The following is a 19,482-nucleotide window of genomic DNA, read 5'->3' on the forward strand; positions in this document are numbered from 1 at the left end:
GTTGTCTGTCAGCGATTACATCAGTACCTAATGGTCATTAGGGTTTCCATACCCTAATGAAATCATGAAGCTTCATGAGGATTCGTAAAGTTCAATCCCTGAAGAAAGAAGATATGATCCTTATGTATGACGAATCAATATGATATTGGGTTACTATAACAGAAGACTCCCACTTAAGAGGGGATTGCATTTCCATGTTTTATTTATCTTGTATGTTATAATAGCGTCCTAGCTCTTTTATTATATATATATATATATATATATATATATATATATATATATATATATATATATATATATATATATACCCTATTGTATAAGGGGGTTATCGATCAAGAGTGTGTACGTAATCAAAGTTTTTTTTTTATTTTTATTTTTTTTATTTTTTATTTTATTACATCTTGATAGTTAAAACCTCTTTAATCGATAATATTTTGGTTTCACTATTCTTGTTTGTTATTATTTATATTCGTCTTGTAGATTGTTAAATCTGTCGGTTTGGGACCAACATTTACCCATATTGTATATAATTAGCCTTTAATATCCACATGTTTAGACTTGAAAATGATAAGATAAGCATGACATTAGATTCAATACACACCTGAGTAAAGTATAATTGTCTTCTCATCTTTCATCAAAATGAACGATTGCCCCCCATTTACTTGCCACTTTCTTAAACGAATCACTACTCCCTGCCTTCAAAGGAAGTCCCTTAATATCAAGAAATATAATTCACTCCTTATAAACAAAATCACGTTACCAAGAGACAATTTCTAAAAAAGAGGATTTAAATCCAAGGTTAAAACAAACTTCTTAGCAGTATAAACAACATCAAACTCAAACAACACCCACAACTTTCCAACATATTTTATATTTACCCTCATTGAACCCCTCATTGCGACAACGACTAAGCATGTTGGGAATGGTATGAAAGCTTTTCATGTTACCAAAAAATGTTCATATTTGGATTCTAACATCACAAACATCCCCTCTTGAATGTAAAATCACAATATCACCAAGGGAATTATCTTAGGAACCTACCGTTTCTCTTTAAAAGCCATGTTCACCACTATCACATTAGTGTAGGATTCCTTACACTTTGTAACATTCTTATCTCTAACTTGGATTTTACACACTTTTCATCATTAACTACATACTATATTTCCCATTCCTATCAAACCTTGGCTTTGATGTGAACAATCTAAAATTGCCAATCTAGGTATCACAAAGAAGATTAGTAGTTTTTCCATGTCATTAACCCGTACAAACCAAAGAAAATGAAATATATTCCCCATCCTTGATTATCTTGGTGAAATAAACATGTCCAAGAATGTTCATTGTTTTATGCATATATCACATAAATCTATAAAATTTAAGATGATTAGAAAGTTAGTAAGGTACATTTCCCCTTTTTCCCCTATTCTAGGCCCAATCGATCAAAGAGAGCCTTCATGTTGGTCCATATGGGTAGATGGAGTCCATCCCTTCCACCCATAACTCACTTTTCACATCACTACCACATAGGTTTTTCTTTCTCCTATCACTTCCATCCCTCTCATCCTACAACACATGAACACTTATCTTTCTCATCTTCCCAATGCATTCAATTTTTAACTTTAAAACATATTACAAATTAATTAAAATCATAAAAATTTAATTAACGAAATATCATAATCATACAAAAATAATTCATAAACTAATTAAAATATATAAAACTATTATAGTACAAGTCTTAACACATGATTTACAACTATTTTGGTAGAGATAGTCTAGAGAAACAGAAAGCGAGCAAATTTGTTTACCTGCTTGGAATCAATCTTGCAGTACCACTTGGGCGAGTGGGCCGATACACCAACGATACCGCCTCTAACCGGCTTTCCCAGCTTCTCCGTACATCATAATAGCTACTTCTTATCCACCTGCACCTATTTTTATTAATCGCATAAATGATTAAATCTTCAATGAGTCATTTGATCGAACAAGCGGGTGCAACTAATAATCTTCATTTTGAAAACTAGCATTGCATTCTGTTTGTAACACCCAAATTTTCAAATAATTTTTCACAATTTAAAAACACACTTTCATTCATAAATATTATAAAAATGTCATTCTATCACATCTCAATTCAAAGAAACACAACCCAAGATCATAATGTGTAAAAACTCCTCTTGTGGGTACTGATCATGCCAGCGCCTTCCCGCGATCCCCACTAGTACCTGAAACACATAATACAACACTGTAAGCATAAATGGTTAGCGAGTTCCCCAAAATACTACATACAACACACATTAGCCACTCGAGGCTATAACTCTGGTTGACCCTCAGGTCAGTGTGTCTCAATGGGACCCTCCAGTCCCATATCTCTGTGGACCCTCTGGTCCTAACTCTGTGAACCTTTCGGTCCTAACTCTGTAAAAACTGAATCATACGTAGCACAAATCACATAGAAATCATACCATACAAAACATACAATATACTCTGTCACATAACTCTAATTACTACTCTCTGGTAAAGTATAGTGAGAAGACTCATCTCGGGTAACTCGGTAATCTCGAACTCGGTAAAAATCTGGTCTAGCCTTTGCCTAATCACATGGAATAAACACTCTTAATCAATACAACTCTCAAGGCTAGACTACTCCCTCTCTTAGCACTCTCAGAAGGGTAAAAGACCATTTTACCCCTCTCATGGCTCAAGGACCCTAAAGTTGACCAAACCCTAAAAGTCAACACAAGTCAACCCTCCGAGTTACGCTGCGTGTACCAAACCTATACGTTGGGCTTACCCGGCGACCTCACAGAAACGGGGAATGCGACCCCCTACGTCGCGCGTATTGGGATTACGCCCCGCGTAACTCCCAGTTTCAGACTCCTTAGCTCTTGGGGTCTTAAACAGTTAAGACACATGCCCAACTTCTAGTTCTGACGATTTCTAAGCCTCTTAATCCATAAAGTTGGTGACTTTAAGCCTTTGCATGGCTGGACAAGTCACTAACACCCATAACATTCCATTTCCAACCCTAGAAAAGCTCATAACCCAAGCATGACCCCATAACAACGACCAAATTGGGATTTTTATGGAACTATAACACAAATATCACTGAAATAGGACAGATCTAGGTCCATGGAGTCCTTTTCACTCATAAAGTCTCTACCATTGGGACTTTTAACCCTAGAAATGGTCCATGCAACACCATACCAAATAAAGTGGAAAGTTCTAAGCTTTATACCTCTAGATGAAGCTCCTTCCTCTGAAGATCTCAAATCCAAACTTGCACTTCAAGCCTTAGCCTCCACAAGCTCCTCTCCTTCTTCTTCACTAACACACCAAGGAAATTTTAGCTCAAAACACTCACACACAAGCTTAAGGACGAAGGGAAGGCTCTTTTAGTGTTTCACTCTCTGATATGGTGGCTGAGGATAAATCCTTAGCATTCCTTATATAGTGCACAAGCCAAATATTAGGGTTTGCATCTGGGCCCGCTACGCCCAACGTAACCCTTGGTACGCCCAGCGTACCTAGGTGAGTCCGCGTCCAAATTAAGCGCATGAGTACACGCAACGTAATCTCTAGTACGCCTAGCGTACTCATTTGCTACAAAGTCCACTCAAGGACTAATCTTAACAACATGACAAAAGAGAAGGGTTAAATAGCTTTACCTGAATTTCGGGATGTTACAATTCTCCTGAATTAGAACTAGACTTCGCCATCGAAGTCTCATGCCGAAAACCACTCCGGATGTTGCTCCCATATCTCTGACTCTGGCTCCCAAGTCATCTCGGACCCTCTCTGATGTTGCCACTGGACCTGAACCAGAGGCACCTCCTTGTTCCTTAGAATCTTGATCTTATGGTCCAAGATCGCGATCGGCCTCTTGACATAACTCAGACTCAAGTCCACCTGGATATCCTCGAACGGCACCACTGCCGACATGTCGGCTATACACTTCCTCAGCTGAGACACGTGGAAGGTGTCATGAATCTGGCTCAACTCTGCAGGTAGCTCCAAATGATATGCTACCCTGCCCACCATCGCAATCACTCTAAACGGCCCAATATACCAGGGCCCCAGCTTGCCCCTCTTCCTGAATCGAATCACTCCTTTCCAAGGAGACACTTTTGGGAGTACGAGGTCTCCCACTTGGAACTCAAGCTCGGATCACCGCCTATCCACATAACTCTTCTGGCGACTCTGGGCCGTCAACAACCTCTGTCTAACCTGCTGTATATGCTCTGTCGTTTGAAGCACTATCTTAGTGCTTCCCATCACTCGCTGCCCTACCTCTCCCCAACATATGGGAGTCCGACACCTCCTCCCATACAACAACTTGAAGGGAGGCATACCAATGCTCGAATGGTGGCTGTTGTTATAGGAAAACTCATCCAATGGCAAGTACGTGTCCCAACTCCCTTCGAAGTCCAACACACATGCCTAAAGCATGTCCTCGAGTGTCTGAATCATCCGCTCACTCTGTCCGTCCGTCTGTGGGTGGTAAGCGGTACTGAAATGCATCCTAGTAACCAACTCCTCATGAAACTTCTTCCAGAATATGGAAGTGAAATGCACATCTCAATCTGACACAATCGAGATCGGTACACCATGCCGTGATACCACCTCCCTCATATACACCTCTGCCAGCCTCTCTGCAAAAGAGCTCTCACTGATAGCAAGAAAATGAGCGCTCTTAGTCATCCGGTCGACGATCACCCAAATTACATCGACACCTCTCGTAGTCCTCAGAAATTTGGTGATAAAATCCATGGAAATTTGTTCCCACTTCCACTGGGGAACCTCAAGTGGCTGCAACTTGCCATGTGGACACTGGTGCTCGACCTTAACCCTGCGACAGGTCAATCACCTCTCTACAAACAACGCCACATCCCTCTTCATACAGGGCCACCAATAGTCTCTCTCCAGGTCCAAATACATCTTAGTGGCCCCGGGATGGATCGAAAACCTCGACCTATGTGCGTCCTCCATCAAAATTGTGCGTACCCCGCCCTCAAATGGCACCCAAATCCTGCCCTGGAAGGTCATAAGCCCTCGGCTATCGACAATGAACTCAGATACTTTCCCGATCACTCACTCTCTTTCTCTCTCTCTCTTGCGGTTCTCCGGTCTCATGGCCTCTACCTGGGCCTCCCGAATGGTGTCTAACACCGGAGTCATCACTGTCAACCTCAAACAAACATCTCGTAACGGGACACTCTTCGCCCTGCGACTCAGGGCATCAACTACCACATTAGCCTTGCCCGGGTGGTACAGGATCTCGCACTCATAATCCTTTACCACATCAAGCCATCTCCTCTGGCGCATATTCAGGTTGGGCTGATCCATCAGATACTTCAAGCTCTTTTGATCCGTGTAAATGGTTCACTGGACCCCATACAAATAGTGACGCCAGATCTTGAGGGCGAACACCACGGCTCCCAACTCCAGATCGTGAGTAGGATACCTCGTCTCATGAGGCTTCAGCTGCCTCGATGCGTATGCTATATATGCCCTCTCTGCATCAGCTCCGCACCCAATCCCGATATTGACGCATCACAAACTACCACAAAGTCCTCCATTCCCTCTGGAAGGGCTAACACTGGGGCTTTGCACAATCTCTGGCGAAGTGTCTCGAATGAGGCCTACTGCTCCGGGCCCCAACTGAAAGCCACGCCCTTCTGGGTCAGTCTGGTGAGAGGAACCACGATCCTGGAGAAATCCTCGATAAATCTCCGATAATAACCGGCCAATCCCAGAAAACTCCTGATCTCTGAAAAGGATCTCGACACCTCCCAACTCATCACCACCTCAATCTTGGCCGGATCGACCAAAATCCCATTCTGGTTGACGAGGTGTCCTAGGAACTAGACCTCTTGTAGCCAGAAATCGCACTTCGAGAATTTGGCGTATAGCCTCTCCGATCTCAAGACTATGAGGATCTCCCTCAAGTGCTCCTCATGCTGCTCTCTGGATCTCGAATACACCAATATATCATCAATGAGCACTATCACCAAAAGATCCAACATCGGCCTCACACCCTGTTGATGAGATCATTGAATGCAGCCGGTGCATTGGTGAGCCCGAAAGGCATCACCACGAACGCGTAATGCTCATAACGCACTCTCATCTGATGATATCCAGACCTCAGATCAATCTTGAAGAATCAAGACGCTCCCTACAGGTTATCGAACAAATCGTCGATTCTCAGTAAGGGGTAATGGTTCTTGACCGTTAGCTTGTTCAACTACTGGTAATCAATGCACATCCGGTGTGAACCATCCTTCTTCTTGATAAAAAGGATCGGTGCTCCCCACGGCGAGCTACCCGTCCGTATAAACCCCTTTCCCAGCAGCTCCTGAAGTTGCGATGATAACTCCTGCATCTCTGGAGGCGCAAGTCGATAGGGCACCTTGGCGATAGGCGCTGCCCTCGGGACCAAATCGATACAGAACTCTACCTGCCTCTCCGGAGGAACTCCAGGCAACTCCTTGGGAAAAATTTCTGGGAAATCAAGCACTATCGGGACCTCCTCGACCGACCTCGGTCTCTCTACACCTACTCTCATATCCACCACATAAGCCACAAACCCGCTATAGCCCTGTTGTAGGCTCTGCCTCGCGCTGGTGGCCGAACAAAATGTTGACCCAGAACGGGTACCCTCGCCATAAACCGTGAGAAATCTCCCACTAGGGTCTCAAATGGTCACCAGCTGTCACTCGCAGTTGATAACCGCTCCAAACCTGTTCAACCAGTCCATGCCCACGATGACACAGACATCTCCCATCGCAATCGGGACCAAATCAATTGGAAACTCAACGCCGAAGATCTCGAGCATGCATCCTCAAATCACCTCAGTGGCATACACCGCTCTCTCGTCAGCAATGGAAACTCGCAAAGGTCGACTCAACCCCTCACGACAGATACTGATGTGCTGACAAAAGCCTAACGACACAAAAGACCGACTCGCACCCGAGTCAAATAACACCAAAGCAGGTACATAAGTCACAAGAAATGTACCTACACATATCATAATATATGCATAACATCACAACTCAAAATAAATAGATGAAAGAATACATACCAGCCATAACATCGGGCGATGTGCGGACCTCCTCCGTTGTCAACTGGAAGGCTGTTCCGCGAGCCTTTGGCGCCTCGGCCTTTAATGGCCGACTCTCCGTAGCTCGAATGGCAGCAGGGACAGATCCCTGTGATGCTCCCTGTGCTGACCCCCGTAGCTGTGGACACTCGACCTTCTGGTGTGCGGTTTGGTTGCAGTGAAAACAGACTGCAAACCCCTTGGGTCAATCCTTGTCCATGTGCCCCTCGGTGCCACACTTGTAGCAAGACCCTGCCCTACACCGCCCTCATGACTCTTGCCGCACTTGCCACAAGTGCAGCCCTTCTGGTCCCCTGGTCTCGAATCGGCGGGCTTCGCCCGCTTGGCAGCCGGCTGGGACTGTGCCGGTCGTCGATCCCTCCCCGAAGACTCTGCCTCCTCCCTGGCCTGAGTCTCTAGCTCAGTCTCCCTCTTTCGGGCATTTTCCTGAAGCTCGGAAAATGTCCAGTACGTCGAGTTTGCCACGAACTCGTGGATGTCTCTCCTCAAAATGCTCAAATATCTACTCATGTGTGCCTGCTCGGAAGACACGTGCTCAGGGCAGAACATTGCCCTCTCATGGAACATCCTGGTGATCACTGTAACAGACTCGGTACCCTGCTTGAGGGTCAAGAACTCTTGGGAAAAATGTTCCTTTTCCACTGAGGGAACGTACTCGTCACGAAACATAGAGCTGAACCTCTCCCAGGTCACCGCGGCAAGCTCTGCAGAAGAATAGCGCGTTGTCACAAACTTCCACAAGTCCTTCGCTCCCAAGAGAAGCTGGTTCAGTGCGAACCGAACTCTCAGATGCCCCGGACAAGAACACGTATAGAAGCAACCTTCAATATCAGAAATCCATCTTATCGCAGCGATCGGATCCTGCATCCTGTGAAACTCTAGCGGCTTCGTGTTGTTGAACTCTCGGTACAACAACGAGTCACCCCCCTGTGGCCTCGCAACACCAACGGCTGCGGTGGCCACGGCAATAGCAGCATCAGTAAGAGCAGCGTAACACTTGTCAAAATTCTCGATCAGGGTGTTATTGATAGAGCCAAACATCTCTGGTATCTCAGCTCAGATGGCAGCAGCCACCTCCTCGTGAATCAATTGGTGGATCTCCTCATCGCTAACACCACTGCTCTTAGGTGTGTAGCATGTCTTGACCATGATGCCTCTCTGAAATACAACACAAAAGTATCAAAGACTTTCTCGAGTGTACACACACTCGATATACCATTCCTACTCGCTCCCTGGTACCCTAAGGATTCTTACTTGGGCTGCACATGGATCCGGTGCCTTCGGTAGTACGGGCCCAATACTACCGTCCACACCGTATCAGTATTCATCATAATCCCTCCTCCTAGGATTCCAAGTCCCAAGTACTCTACTCTCTCTATACGCAATCTACTCTCAAGCAGATCTCTCATAAGCTCCTTGCTGCTATCTACTCACTCTCAAGCATCTCCTAGCAGCAAAACCCCTAGGCTAAGGCATCACAAATCAGCCCACTCTAGTCCTAATAAGAATACCTAGCCTACTCTAGTATGCATATCATATCATAACATATCTCATAACTCATAATGTAAGGGTATTTTGGGAAATCACCGTTCGGGCGCTGGCTGATCGTACACACTGCTCTACTCTTTCTCTTTCAAAAACTTTTTACTCTTTGTGAAAAATTTTGTAATTTTAATTTGAACATCTCTCAAATCCTCAGTTTGAGTTGAGATACGCCTGAAGGTGCACCCGAATCCCTCAAACCAAGGCTCTGATACCAACTTGTAACACCCAAATTTTCAAATAATTTTTCACAATTTAAAAACTCACTTTCATTCATAAATATTATAAAAATGTGATTGTATCACATCTCAATTCGTAGAAACACAACCCAAGATCATAATATGTAAAAACTCCTCTTGTGTGTACTGATCATGCTGGCGCCTTCCCGCGACCCTCACTGGTACTTGAAACACATAACACAACACTGTAAGCATAAATGCTTAGTGAGTTCCCCAAAATACTACACACAACACACATTAGCCACTCGAGGCTATAGCTCTGGTTGACCCTCAGGTTAGTGTGTCTTAGTGGGACCCTCCAGTCCCATATCTCTGTGGACCCTCTGGTTCTAACTTTGTGAACCTTTCAGTCCTAACTTTGTAAACTCTGAATCATACATAGCACAAATCACATAGAAATCACACCATACAAAACATACAATATACACTGTCACATAACTCTAATTACTACTCTCTGGTAAAGTATAGTGAGAAGACTAACCTCGGGTAACTCGGTAATCTCGAACTTGGTAAAAATCTGGTCTAGCCTCCACCTAATCACGTGGAATAAACACTCTTAATAAATACAACTCTCAAGGATAGACTACTCCCTCTCTTAGCACTCTCAGAATGCTAAAAGACCATTTTACCCCTGTCATGGCTCAAGGACCCTAAAGTTGACCAAACCCTAAAAGTCAACAAAAGTCAACCCTCCGGGTTACGCTGCGCGTACCAAACATGTACGTTGGGCGTACCCGGCGACCTCATAGAAACGGGGAACGCGACCCCCTACGCCGCGCATACTGGGATTACGCTGCGCGTAACTCCCAGTTTCAGACTCCTTAGCTCTTGGGTTCTTCAATAGTTAAGACACACGTCAAACTTCTAGATCTAACCATTTCTAAGCCTCTTAATCCATAAAGCTGGTGACTTTAAGCCTTTGCATGGCTGGACAAGTCACTAACACCCATAACATTCCATTTCCAATCCTAGAAAAGCTCATAACCCAAGCATGACCCCATAACAATGACCAAGTTGGGATTTTTATGGATCTATAACACAAATATCACTGAAATGGGACAAATCTAGGTCCATGGAGTCCTTTTCACTCATAATGTCTCCACCTTTGGGACTTTTAACCCTAGAAATGGTCCATGCAACACCTTACCAAATAAAGAGGAAAGTTTTGAGCTTTATATCTCTAGATGAAGCTCCTTCCTCTGAAGATCTCAGATCCAAACTTACACTTCAAGCCTTAGCCTCCACAAGCTCCTCTTCTTCTTCTTCACTAACACACCAAGGAACTTTTAGCTCAAAACACTCACACACAAGCTTAAGGACGAAGAGAAGGCTCTCTTAGGGTTTCACTCTCTAATATGGTGGTTTAGGATAAAGCCTTATCATTCCTTATATAGTCCACAAGCCAAATATTAGGGTTTGCATCTGGGCCCGCTACGCCCAGCATAACCCTGGGTACGCGCAGCGTACCTAGGCGAGTCTGCATCCAAATTAAGCGCATGAGTACGCGCAGCGTACTCTCTAGTACGCCGAGCATACTCATTCGCTACAAATTCCACTCAAGGACTAATCTTAACAACTTGACAAAAGAGAAGGGTTAAATAGCTTTACCTGAGTTTCGGGATGTTACACTGTTTGCCATCGACTAGCCAAATAGGGGTTTTAGTTGCACAACAAAAAGCCGTTAAATAATTGGTTTCTCCGATGCACAATTATTGATGCATAAATCCAACGACCAGAGAACAGTAATAGCGGGATTAACATATGGGTTTCCTTTTAATAACAAAGTTATCCATTTCAAATGTCCATTGTTTAAAACTAGTAATTAAGCATGTGCTTTGCCACTGTTTTTTACGTATTTTTGTTGCGTATTAGGAAAGTAGAATAGTGAAAATCATATTATATATATATATATATATATATATATATATATATATATATATACACACACACACACACACTATAGGGACTAGGGAAAAACATGAAAGTTTAGATAATGAAAGGTTGAATTTGACATTTCACAAAAATAAAGGGGTTGCAATTGACGGATTATACAAATTTGAGGGATGCAAGATGAATGGGTGAAAGTGACATTTTACAAAGTTGAAGGCGGAGGGGGTAAAAGTGATATTTTAAAAAGTAAATGGATAAAAAATATTATTTTACAAAATAGAGGGGTTGCAAGTAACAAATGATTCAAAGTTGAAAGTAAAGTTTCACTTTACGCATTGACACATTTCTACATTGTGCTTTAACAATTATAATATTAGCTACATTAGTTTTCTCTATTGATAAGGTCAAAGTAACATTTAAAAAAAATGATGGGTGAAAATGCATTTACAAAGTAGAGGAGGGAAAATTATATATATATATATATATATATATATATATATATATATATATATATATATATATATATATATATATATACTACTGGATAAGCACGAAAGTTTAAAAAACGAAGGGATGAAAGTAATATTTTACAAAGTTGATGTTGGAGGAGGTGAAAATGATATTTTAAAAAGTAAATATATGAAATATATCATTTTACAAAATATAGGGTTGAAAGTGACGGATTATATAAAGTTGTTGGATTAAAGTTGCACTTTACGCGTAGACATGCTTCTATATTGTACATTACCATTTGACGGAGGACAAACACAAAAGTTTAAAGAATGAAATGGTGAAGGTGACATTTTATAAAGTTGAAGGTGGAGGGGTTGAAGATGATATTTTAAAAAGTAAAGAGATGAAAAATCTTATTTTACAAAATAGAATGGTTACAAGTGACAGATTATACAGAGTATAAGTTGTAAGTGACGGATTATACAAAATTGAAGGATTAAACTTAGACTTTTGCCATTAAACATATGTAATGCATAAAAATATACACTTTTAGCTACGGTAAACTTACATACATATGAGAATTTGGATTTTGTATATATTTATTATAACAAGCAGTTGGCGTGACACTTTGTTGAAAAGGATATCGACATATCGTCTTGTGCAGTTAAGCTTTTTAAAGTTTGAATTTGATTTCGATTCTTAATTTTTTTAATCAACAAATCATTAAACGGACTAATGAAATGAGTTAAGCGAAGTGAAAATAATAAAGTAATGATGAGAAAGTCTACATCAATATACAAGCAAGTGAATCATCAAACAGCGACATGAGTTGTGAAGATGCTCGTGTGACTCACTTCGACTCACTTCCACCTATGAGTTTACATAAAATATTCATTTTAAATCAAAGTTTGCTTCATCCATCATTCTATTATCTTATGAAACAAGTTGTTTTTGTTTCAATTTTGCTAAGGGGGTGTTTGATTTAGCTTTTTAGAGGCTAAAAGTCATTTTTTAAAAATTTACAAAAAGTCAGGTTTTCCTGACTTTTCCCAAAAGTTGATTTTTCTTCTATCCAAAATCCAAAAATTGTTTTTAAAAGATTTTTAGCAAACATCTTTTAGCTTTGATCTTTTCCTAAAAGGACTTTTGGCATATGAAAAATTAAGTCAAACACTCCCTAAATATCATTGACATTTATGGTAGATATATCATGAAAACAAGATACATCAATTAAAACCAAATAATTAAGTATTTTGACAAACAACTTGGAACTCATGTTGATTTTATTATTATAAATATTATTATTATGAGAAAAGTGAATATACCTTTAAGGGTATATAAGCTTAGTTACACACACTCATCATATTATGTCGGTTTATATCATATATACATTGTAATTTTCCAATGTTCTTATAATTTAACTTCTAACTTAATTTATTTCTAATGTTTTTATAAATTTCACATCTATATTCTTCTTATATAATTTTCATTTTCAACTATATTATATATAACCTAGTAGGTGTTTGACAAAAAATATGATGTAAGAGAAAGATAATAATGAAATCTTGAAAATTTTGAAAGTAAATCAAGTTAAAGGTTCAAGTTTAATAACATTATAATGGATATATCAAACAAAACAACGTATTATGGTAGGTTTGGGAACCTAAACTTATAAACTTTTAAGGATATATTCACTTTTCCCTATTATTATACATGGATCATACAAAATTACGAGCATTATGAAAAAGGGAATTCTTATATATATATATATATATATATATATATATATATATATATATATATATATATATATATATATATATATATATATATATATATATATATATATATATATATTAAAGGAGGACACTTCTTATGGGTTTAATTCTTTTAACCATGGTCACCGCTTCATCTGATCCTTCCTCATCCGAACAACCCACCGCCTCATGTTATTTTATTCTTCTTCAACCCTCCTTGCTTCGGCGCAGTTATCCACCGGCTCAACCTTTCCACTTTACAGTTTACACACGGCCTTCAGCACCGATCTCCATCGTGTAAGATCAAAGGTCGGGATCAACTGCAGCTTCTCGTCGTCTTCCTCCGCCACTGAAGCGGGAGATACGACGATGGTGGTCGTGGCGGTTACCGTCCAAACCCTAAAACCCTACTCATCAAAATCAATTTCAGTAGCAGAGGTAGCAGTTGGGACAACCAAACAACACACAACAACAGTGGCTAAGACGGAATCCTATCGGTGTTGGTGTTTGTATCTGACCTCAACAAATTGAATTGCAAAGTCGGCGTATAACGACCGGTAACTGGCGATGCCCAACAAAAGCACACCAGAACAGACGCTCACTTCAAGTATTCGACGATTTCACTCACGCGGCGACAGGTTGCGTAGCAGTATATGACGGATTGAATTTGCCGTCGTCGATGCAGATGCGGGTGGAGGAAGTATTTGCACTGAGAAAATGTTGTCGGTAAGTTTGTGATGTCCTTACGTTTTCAATTTCTTACTTGTGCCTTCAAAGAAGAGATATCGGAGATGGAAGCCAGTGAAAACCCTCTACCGGTATCTCCATCTTATGTTCCCGCTACCTTGCCTCCTTCATCCCTCTTCTTCTTGCATATGTTATCTCTACTATGCTAATACAATTATGTACATTGATTGTCGAGTCCTTTTTGTTCAATTTGGTACATTGGCTTTTTTTATAGGGTTAAGGTTTTAAATGGTTTGATTCGGCATGGCATGAGTTTGATTTAATTCGGGTTTCCAGGATCACGTGTGAGCTTAAAGGATTGGTGCTCCTCAGAAGCTACCAACTTCCTTTCCTGTAGTACGCCAAGGTAATTGCAGCATGTGTGTATATATATATATATATATATATATATATATATATATATATATTGTATCCTTAAAGTTTCTTTTCACCACTAAAAGTGTACATATTTATTTATTTATTTGATTTGATTGTATAACTTAATATGGTTAACTGTATAATGCAATTACTGAGAAACTATTGTTTTTTGAGGGGAAGATTGTGCATAACCATCTCATGTTTCGTTTCTACACACCACCTCGGCCACAACATCACCGCTATACATCTGTCTATCTGTCACACCCCAAAACCGGAACGGCGGAAACGTTCTGGGGTGGATGACGTCATGTCAAGTATCACAACACATGCATTATAGTAATCGAAGTACAACAAAACATTGCATTAATAGAATAATTTTACATGGTTACTTTACAAGGTATCAAAGTAATACAAGTAATAGAATAAATACAACATGGTACTAAGCTATCTTCATCAACAGCTCCGGGGATGTACCTGTCTAATGCTAACCTGAGAATACAAGTTATTTGAAAAGCGAGTATCAGCATTTTTACAAATGCTGGTGAGTTCATAAGCATTTAGTGACATTTCATTCAAATAACTTAATAAAGTAATAGTTTAAGAGATTTCAGTGTATTAGAGTCCTTTCCAGAAAATCCTATATTTTCTTTAAATAAAGCAGCCTTCTACCAAGACTGGCAGTGATGTGTGGTAAAAATTAGTTTTCCCTAAGTTGCTATCATTATCAAAATACTGAATTTGATTATTGAGGAAAGCAAACGACATCAGGGAATATCATATGCCTCAACAGTGAGGACTGCTGACTAAGGCAAGGAACCATAGACTCCAGGAAAGTATCAAACGAACGAGACGCCTGGTTCAGTCTAACAAGTGAAGACACAGACCCCAGAAGGTACCAAATGAAAGGTACAACTAGTAAGGTCTAAAACAGTGAATACAGACCGCAAACAATATCAAATGAAAGATACGTCTAGCGAGGTCTAAAACAATGAACACAGTGAATACAGTGGATTCTGTGAATACAGTGGAGACAGACCCCAGACATCATCAAATGAAAGATACGTCTTGTAAGGTCAAAACAGTGTCACTCTGAAAATGAGTTACCAGCATACAGTGTAAATAGCTGGCGAAATACCGTTACCTTAAGGCCAAAGAATTATAAGGTAACCCGGGATACTCGTAACCATACTAACCGACACTAGAGTACCCGATGCCCTACAAGCGTCTATATAATGTGACATTTGTCACCCCTTGGCTTGGTGAGCCGTGGACTGTAGCTAGCAGTCAGGGTGCGGGGGTGTCAATCCCGTATAGATCTATACACACAATGTCCGCTCTCCCTACAGGAGACTCTGGTTACCAACTAGACGACGGAGAAGGCCGTGTCCCAAAGATGCATCCCAAATAGTGGGTAGAGACTTCCAACTAGTGGGTTTCTAATGTAAGTGCTGAACTAGAGGTAGAGATTATTAACTGAATTGACTTAAGTAAACCCGTATGTCTATGCTTGTGTACATAATATATAAGTAATGAATCAACGAACTTCGGATGGACATCCGATCCCACCAGACCACATCTCAACGAAGAAAAGGAAATAGGGCGGACAAGCCTTCCTAAGTCCTTCAATCATTATTTATATGCATCTATACAAGCACAAACATACATCTAACTACGCATGAGTGTGTATCAAGTGGTATCATACAGTGAAGTATAAGTGTACAGTGGAACATTCGAGTCGTGAAGTATAAGCGTACAGTGGAGCATCCAAGTCGTGAAGTATAAGCGTACAGTGGAACATCCGAGTCGTGAAGTATAAGCGTACAGAGTGGGATAATCGAATCGTGAAGTATAAGTGTACCAAGTGTAAGTGTATCACGAAGTGGAAACGACGATAAGTGAAGTAAGAGCGTCTATCAAGTATAAGCGACTACAAGTATAAGCGAAATAGAGACAATACCAAGTATAAACGCATCACAAAGTGAAAGCGTTATCGAGTAGGAGTTTAAAAATAAGTATAAGTGAAACAGCAGTAACTAACAAGTAAAAGTATACCTGAAAACCTTGGAAAAACCTTTATACTCAGGAAAATTGCGTTTGTATTTTTTTTGGTAAAATAAGTGTAAAAACCTTTAGAAATCTTTGGGAATCTTTCACAAATTAGTTTGAAAATGGAACTTTGATAAAGCAATAAAAGTAAGAACTTGAACAAGTGAAAACCCTTTTTGAAAGCCATTTATAGTGTCCTACTCGGTAAAACAGTGTACAGTGGTAAAATCTTGTGCATGCGGGTTATCAATCACATGTGATTGATATGATAACTGGCATGTTTAACTTGTATTCCCCCCCCCCCCCCTATAAAAACATGTTAAAACATTTAAAAGGTTCATTCAGGGGTATGAACTCACCTGGTGTAAGTAGGTCCGACGAAAGTGTCGTTTGGGTTTTCGGTGTCACGCAAGGACTCGATGACACACAATGACCTATTTAACATATGATAACATATGTTCACATACAATTAGCATATATAATAATAATTAAACACATATACGCGCTCACAGGAGCGGAAAACACTTTGGCTAAGTGTTTGGGTGTCCCGGGTAGCGTTTAAGGGTGTCAATGGCTAAGGAATCGAGCTTACTATCCAAGAGTACACTCCCAATGTTGAGTTTACGGCCCAGGGACATCTCACCATGAGTTTACGGCCGTAAACTCATGGTGATGGGTTCTAGGGTGTTTAAAGGTTCTACTAGCATCATAGAATTATTCCAAGCACTTTTCCTAAAAGGCATGAATGGGTTTAAGGCTTCTAAGGTCACTTTATAGGAGTTTACGGCCTAGAGACACTCCTATGGGAGTTTACAGCCGTAAACTCTCAATCTTTGAGTTACGTGAAGTTTTAAGCCCCTATTACCTTTCTAGCAATTTCTAATGAAGTGTGATGCTATTTTGGGGGTTTAAATCTAACATTTGGATGTGTTTTGGGGAGTTTACGGCCTAGACTCTTGCTTGGGCCGTAAACTCCTTTTTACCCCTCTATTTCATGTGATTAAGTCCTTAAATCCTTCATAGCATTTTATAGAAATAGTCTAGGGTCATTTGGGGGGCAAAAACTACTTTTTGGGCATGTTTTGGGGAGTTTACGGCCTTGGTATAGACCTGGGCCATAAACTCATTTTTATCCTTCATTTTGATGTGTTTAAGTGATCAAAACCCAAATGAATAAGCCCTTAATTTATGTGTTAAGCCCTAGTGTGGTTTGGGAGTGTTTTGGAGGCATTTTAACAAGCTTTTGAGGGGTTTACGGCCTAAGCTTGTGCTTGGGCCGTAAACTCTCTTTTACCCCCTAATTCCATGAGTTTTAATGTTTAGACACTCCTAGGCTAATACCTCAATTTATTTCCTAGCCATTAGGGACAAGTTTGGGTCATTTTGGCCTCATTTTAGGTGTTTACGGCCTAAGCAGGAGCTTAGGCCGTAAACTCCTTTTCCATTGCTTCTAAGTCCAAATTTTGGGCTATAAAAACCAATCAATATGTTTAGAATAAGCTAGGGTAAGCGGACTTACAATTTGGAAGCGTTTGGTTGCGGATTCGGGGCGAAAACGAGTCTAGAGAGAGAGTATAGAGAGAGAGTGTAAAAAGTCTCCAATGGGCTCCACTCACCCTTATATAGGGTTCCGGGTCGGGGCTCAGTGGAATTCTACCCAATACTGCCGTTAAACGGGGCTTTTGGTCGCACCCGATTTACTGGTCGTAATAATAAAACTTAACATTTTCCAAATAAATGGAAATGTGTGTCCCGTGTTATTATTTCCTTTTATCACGACTTAACGGCATGTTAAAGGTAACCAAATGGAATGTTTATTAAATTGACGCCCTCTAATTAACGGAACTTTTATAAAGTGGAATATTCCATTAACGGTAACGGGGAAATGTAACGGGGAAACTTGGGTTGTCACACTATCCGAATTCGATAACGGTCAGATTTAGGGCTTCTCAATAGGAACCCAGATAAACACAAACTTTGTAATTTAGTTCACAGCTATGCCAACTTTACTCTATTCTTCTGATTTTTGTTTTTCGAAAACCTTGAAATCATTGACCATCGCCCGACTATTGATTTTGGTTTTTATTGTTTTGGTTTACACTTTTGCACGCCAGGTGTTTGCTGTTTTGCCTCCTCGGCGTGGATATTTTCTAGGTTGTGTGCTCTGCTTTGATAATAGTTGGGGGTAAATAAGAAACATGATCCACTGATCAGATGGTATAAAGATTAAATCTTTTGTTTTTATTTTTTCTTTATTAGACTCTATGTTCACAACTAATAACAAATTAATCTAAAATGCACAGTGCAATAGAATGCAAGAAATCCAGAGAACAACGCTGCAATGAGCAAGCCATAAAAATATTCATTAGCAGAGGGTAAGTAACTGTAACAAAAACATTTTCTAGTGTATACTTAGATCCTACATGCGGTTAAAATCATAATTTCCGGTGCAGATTTCAAGAAAAGGAGGCATTTATGGATCATATTTGGGAATTCCAAGTTTCAATGGTGTTTTCAATGTTGATGTACGGGGGAAATTGTGTAATTTGGGAACGAATATCAGGATGATTGAAGGAATATGTGACTGCAATTTAGGGACTAATTATGTTGTAGTATTTGGTTTACTTCCTCGGATTCACTCATTTCTCTTTACTAACCTCATATCAGTTAAGTTGTTGCATTCTTATGACTTCTCTTCATATGTTTCGCTCACAACCGCACACCACTCGAACATGGCATTCTGCCTGATAGGTTGATGCTTAGGTTACTGTTGTACATGAAGATTCTATCGAGTTTCTTCCATGTTTTCCTTTTCTTTCAGTTTTGCGTGTTTCTCAGGTAATGCGAATGATTTGTATTATGTTAGTTACACAAAAAGAAGTCTCGGCAATTAATTTGTATCCTTCACTGCTTCTTTATTTCTTTTAATTAATTTATTATTATTTTTTTACTTTTTTTTTTACCATTTTAAATATCCAATTTTAGCAGGGGAAGATTAATAAGTAAAACAGTTCTGGACAGTGAGGTTACCACTATTTATTCAATTTATTTTTTCTAATTAAATTACTATTTCAGATATTCAACTTTTATTTTACTCTTTGTCGCTGACACTAATGTTAAATTTCTAATTTTATTTATTGGTTATTTGTTCTTTGTGGGTTTTAGTATCGTATGAAGAGTTTCGTATAAAGAGTTATTATGCAAATCAAAGCTTCAAGGTTTGAAACCAGCAAACACTAAGATTTATATAGGTCCGTTTTCTTTATTTTACTATTGTTTTTGTTTTTTTTTTTTTTTTCTATTCGGAGTTTATTTTAAGATGGGTAATCTTTTTAACTAA

At 40.0% G+C, this 19,482-nt stretch overlaps 1 protein-coding gene across 1 annotated transcript; it reads left to right on the forward strand.

The window, feature by feature from the left end:
• The first annotated feature begins 18,061 nt into the window (after positions 1–18,061).
• Positions 18,062–18,881, forward strand: LOC111921472 (uncharacterized). The gene is made up of 3 exons (XM_023917050.2): positions 18,062–18,327; positions 18,446–18,517; positions 18,596–18,881. Exons 1-3 carry the CDS (start codon positions 18,140–18,142, stop codon positions 18,708–18,710), a joined length of 375 nt encoding a protein of 124 aa, XP_023772818.1. The 5' UTR covers positions 18,062–18,139; the 3' UTR covers positions 18,711–18,881.
• The last annotated feature ends 601 nt before the right edge of the window (positions 18,882–19,482 follow it).

The sequence above is a fragment of the Lactuca sativa genome, chromosome 1 (genome assembly GCF_002870075.4).
Source record: "Lactuca sativa cultivar Salinas chromosome 1, Lsat_Salinas_v11, whole genome shotgun sequence".
Taxonomy (NCBI): Eukaryota; Viridiplantae; Streptophyta; class Magnoliopsida; order Asterales; family Asteraceae; genus Lactuca; species Lactuca sativa.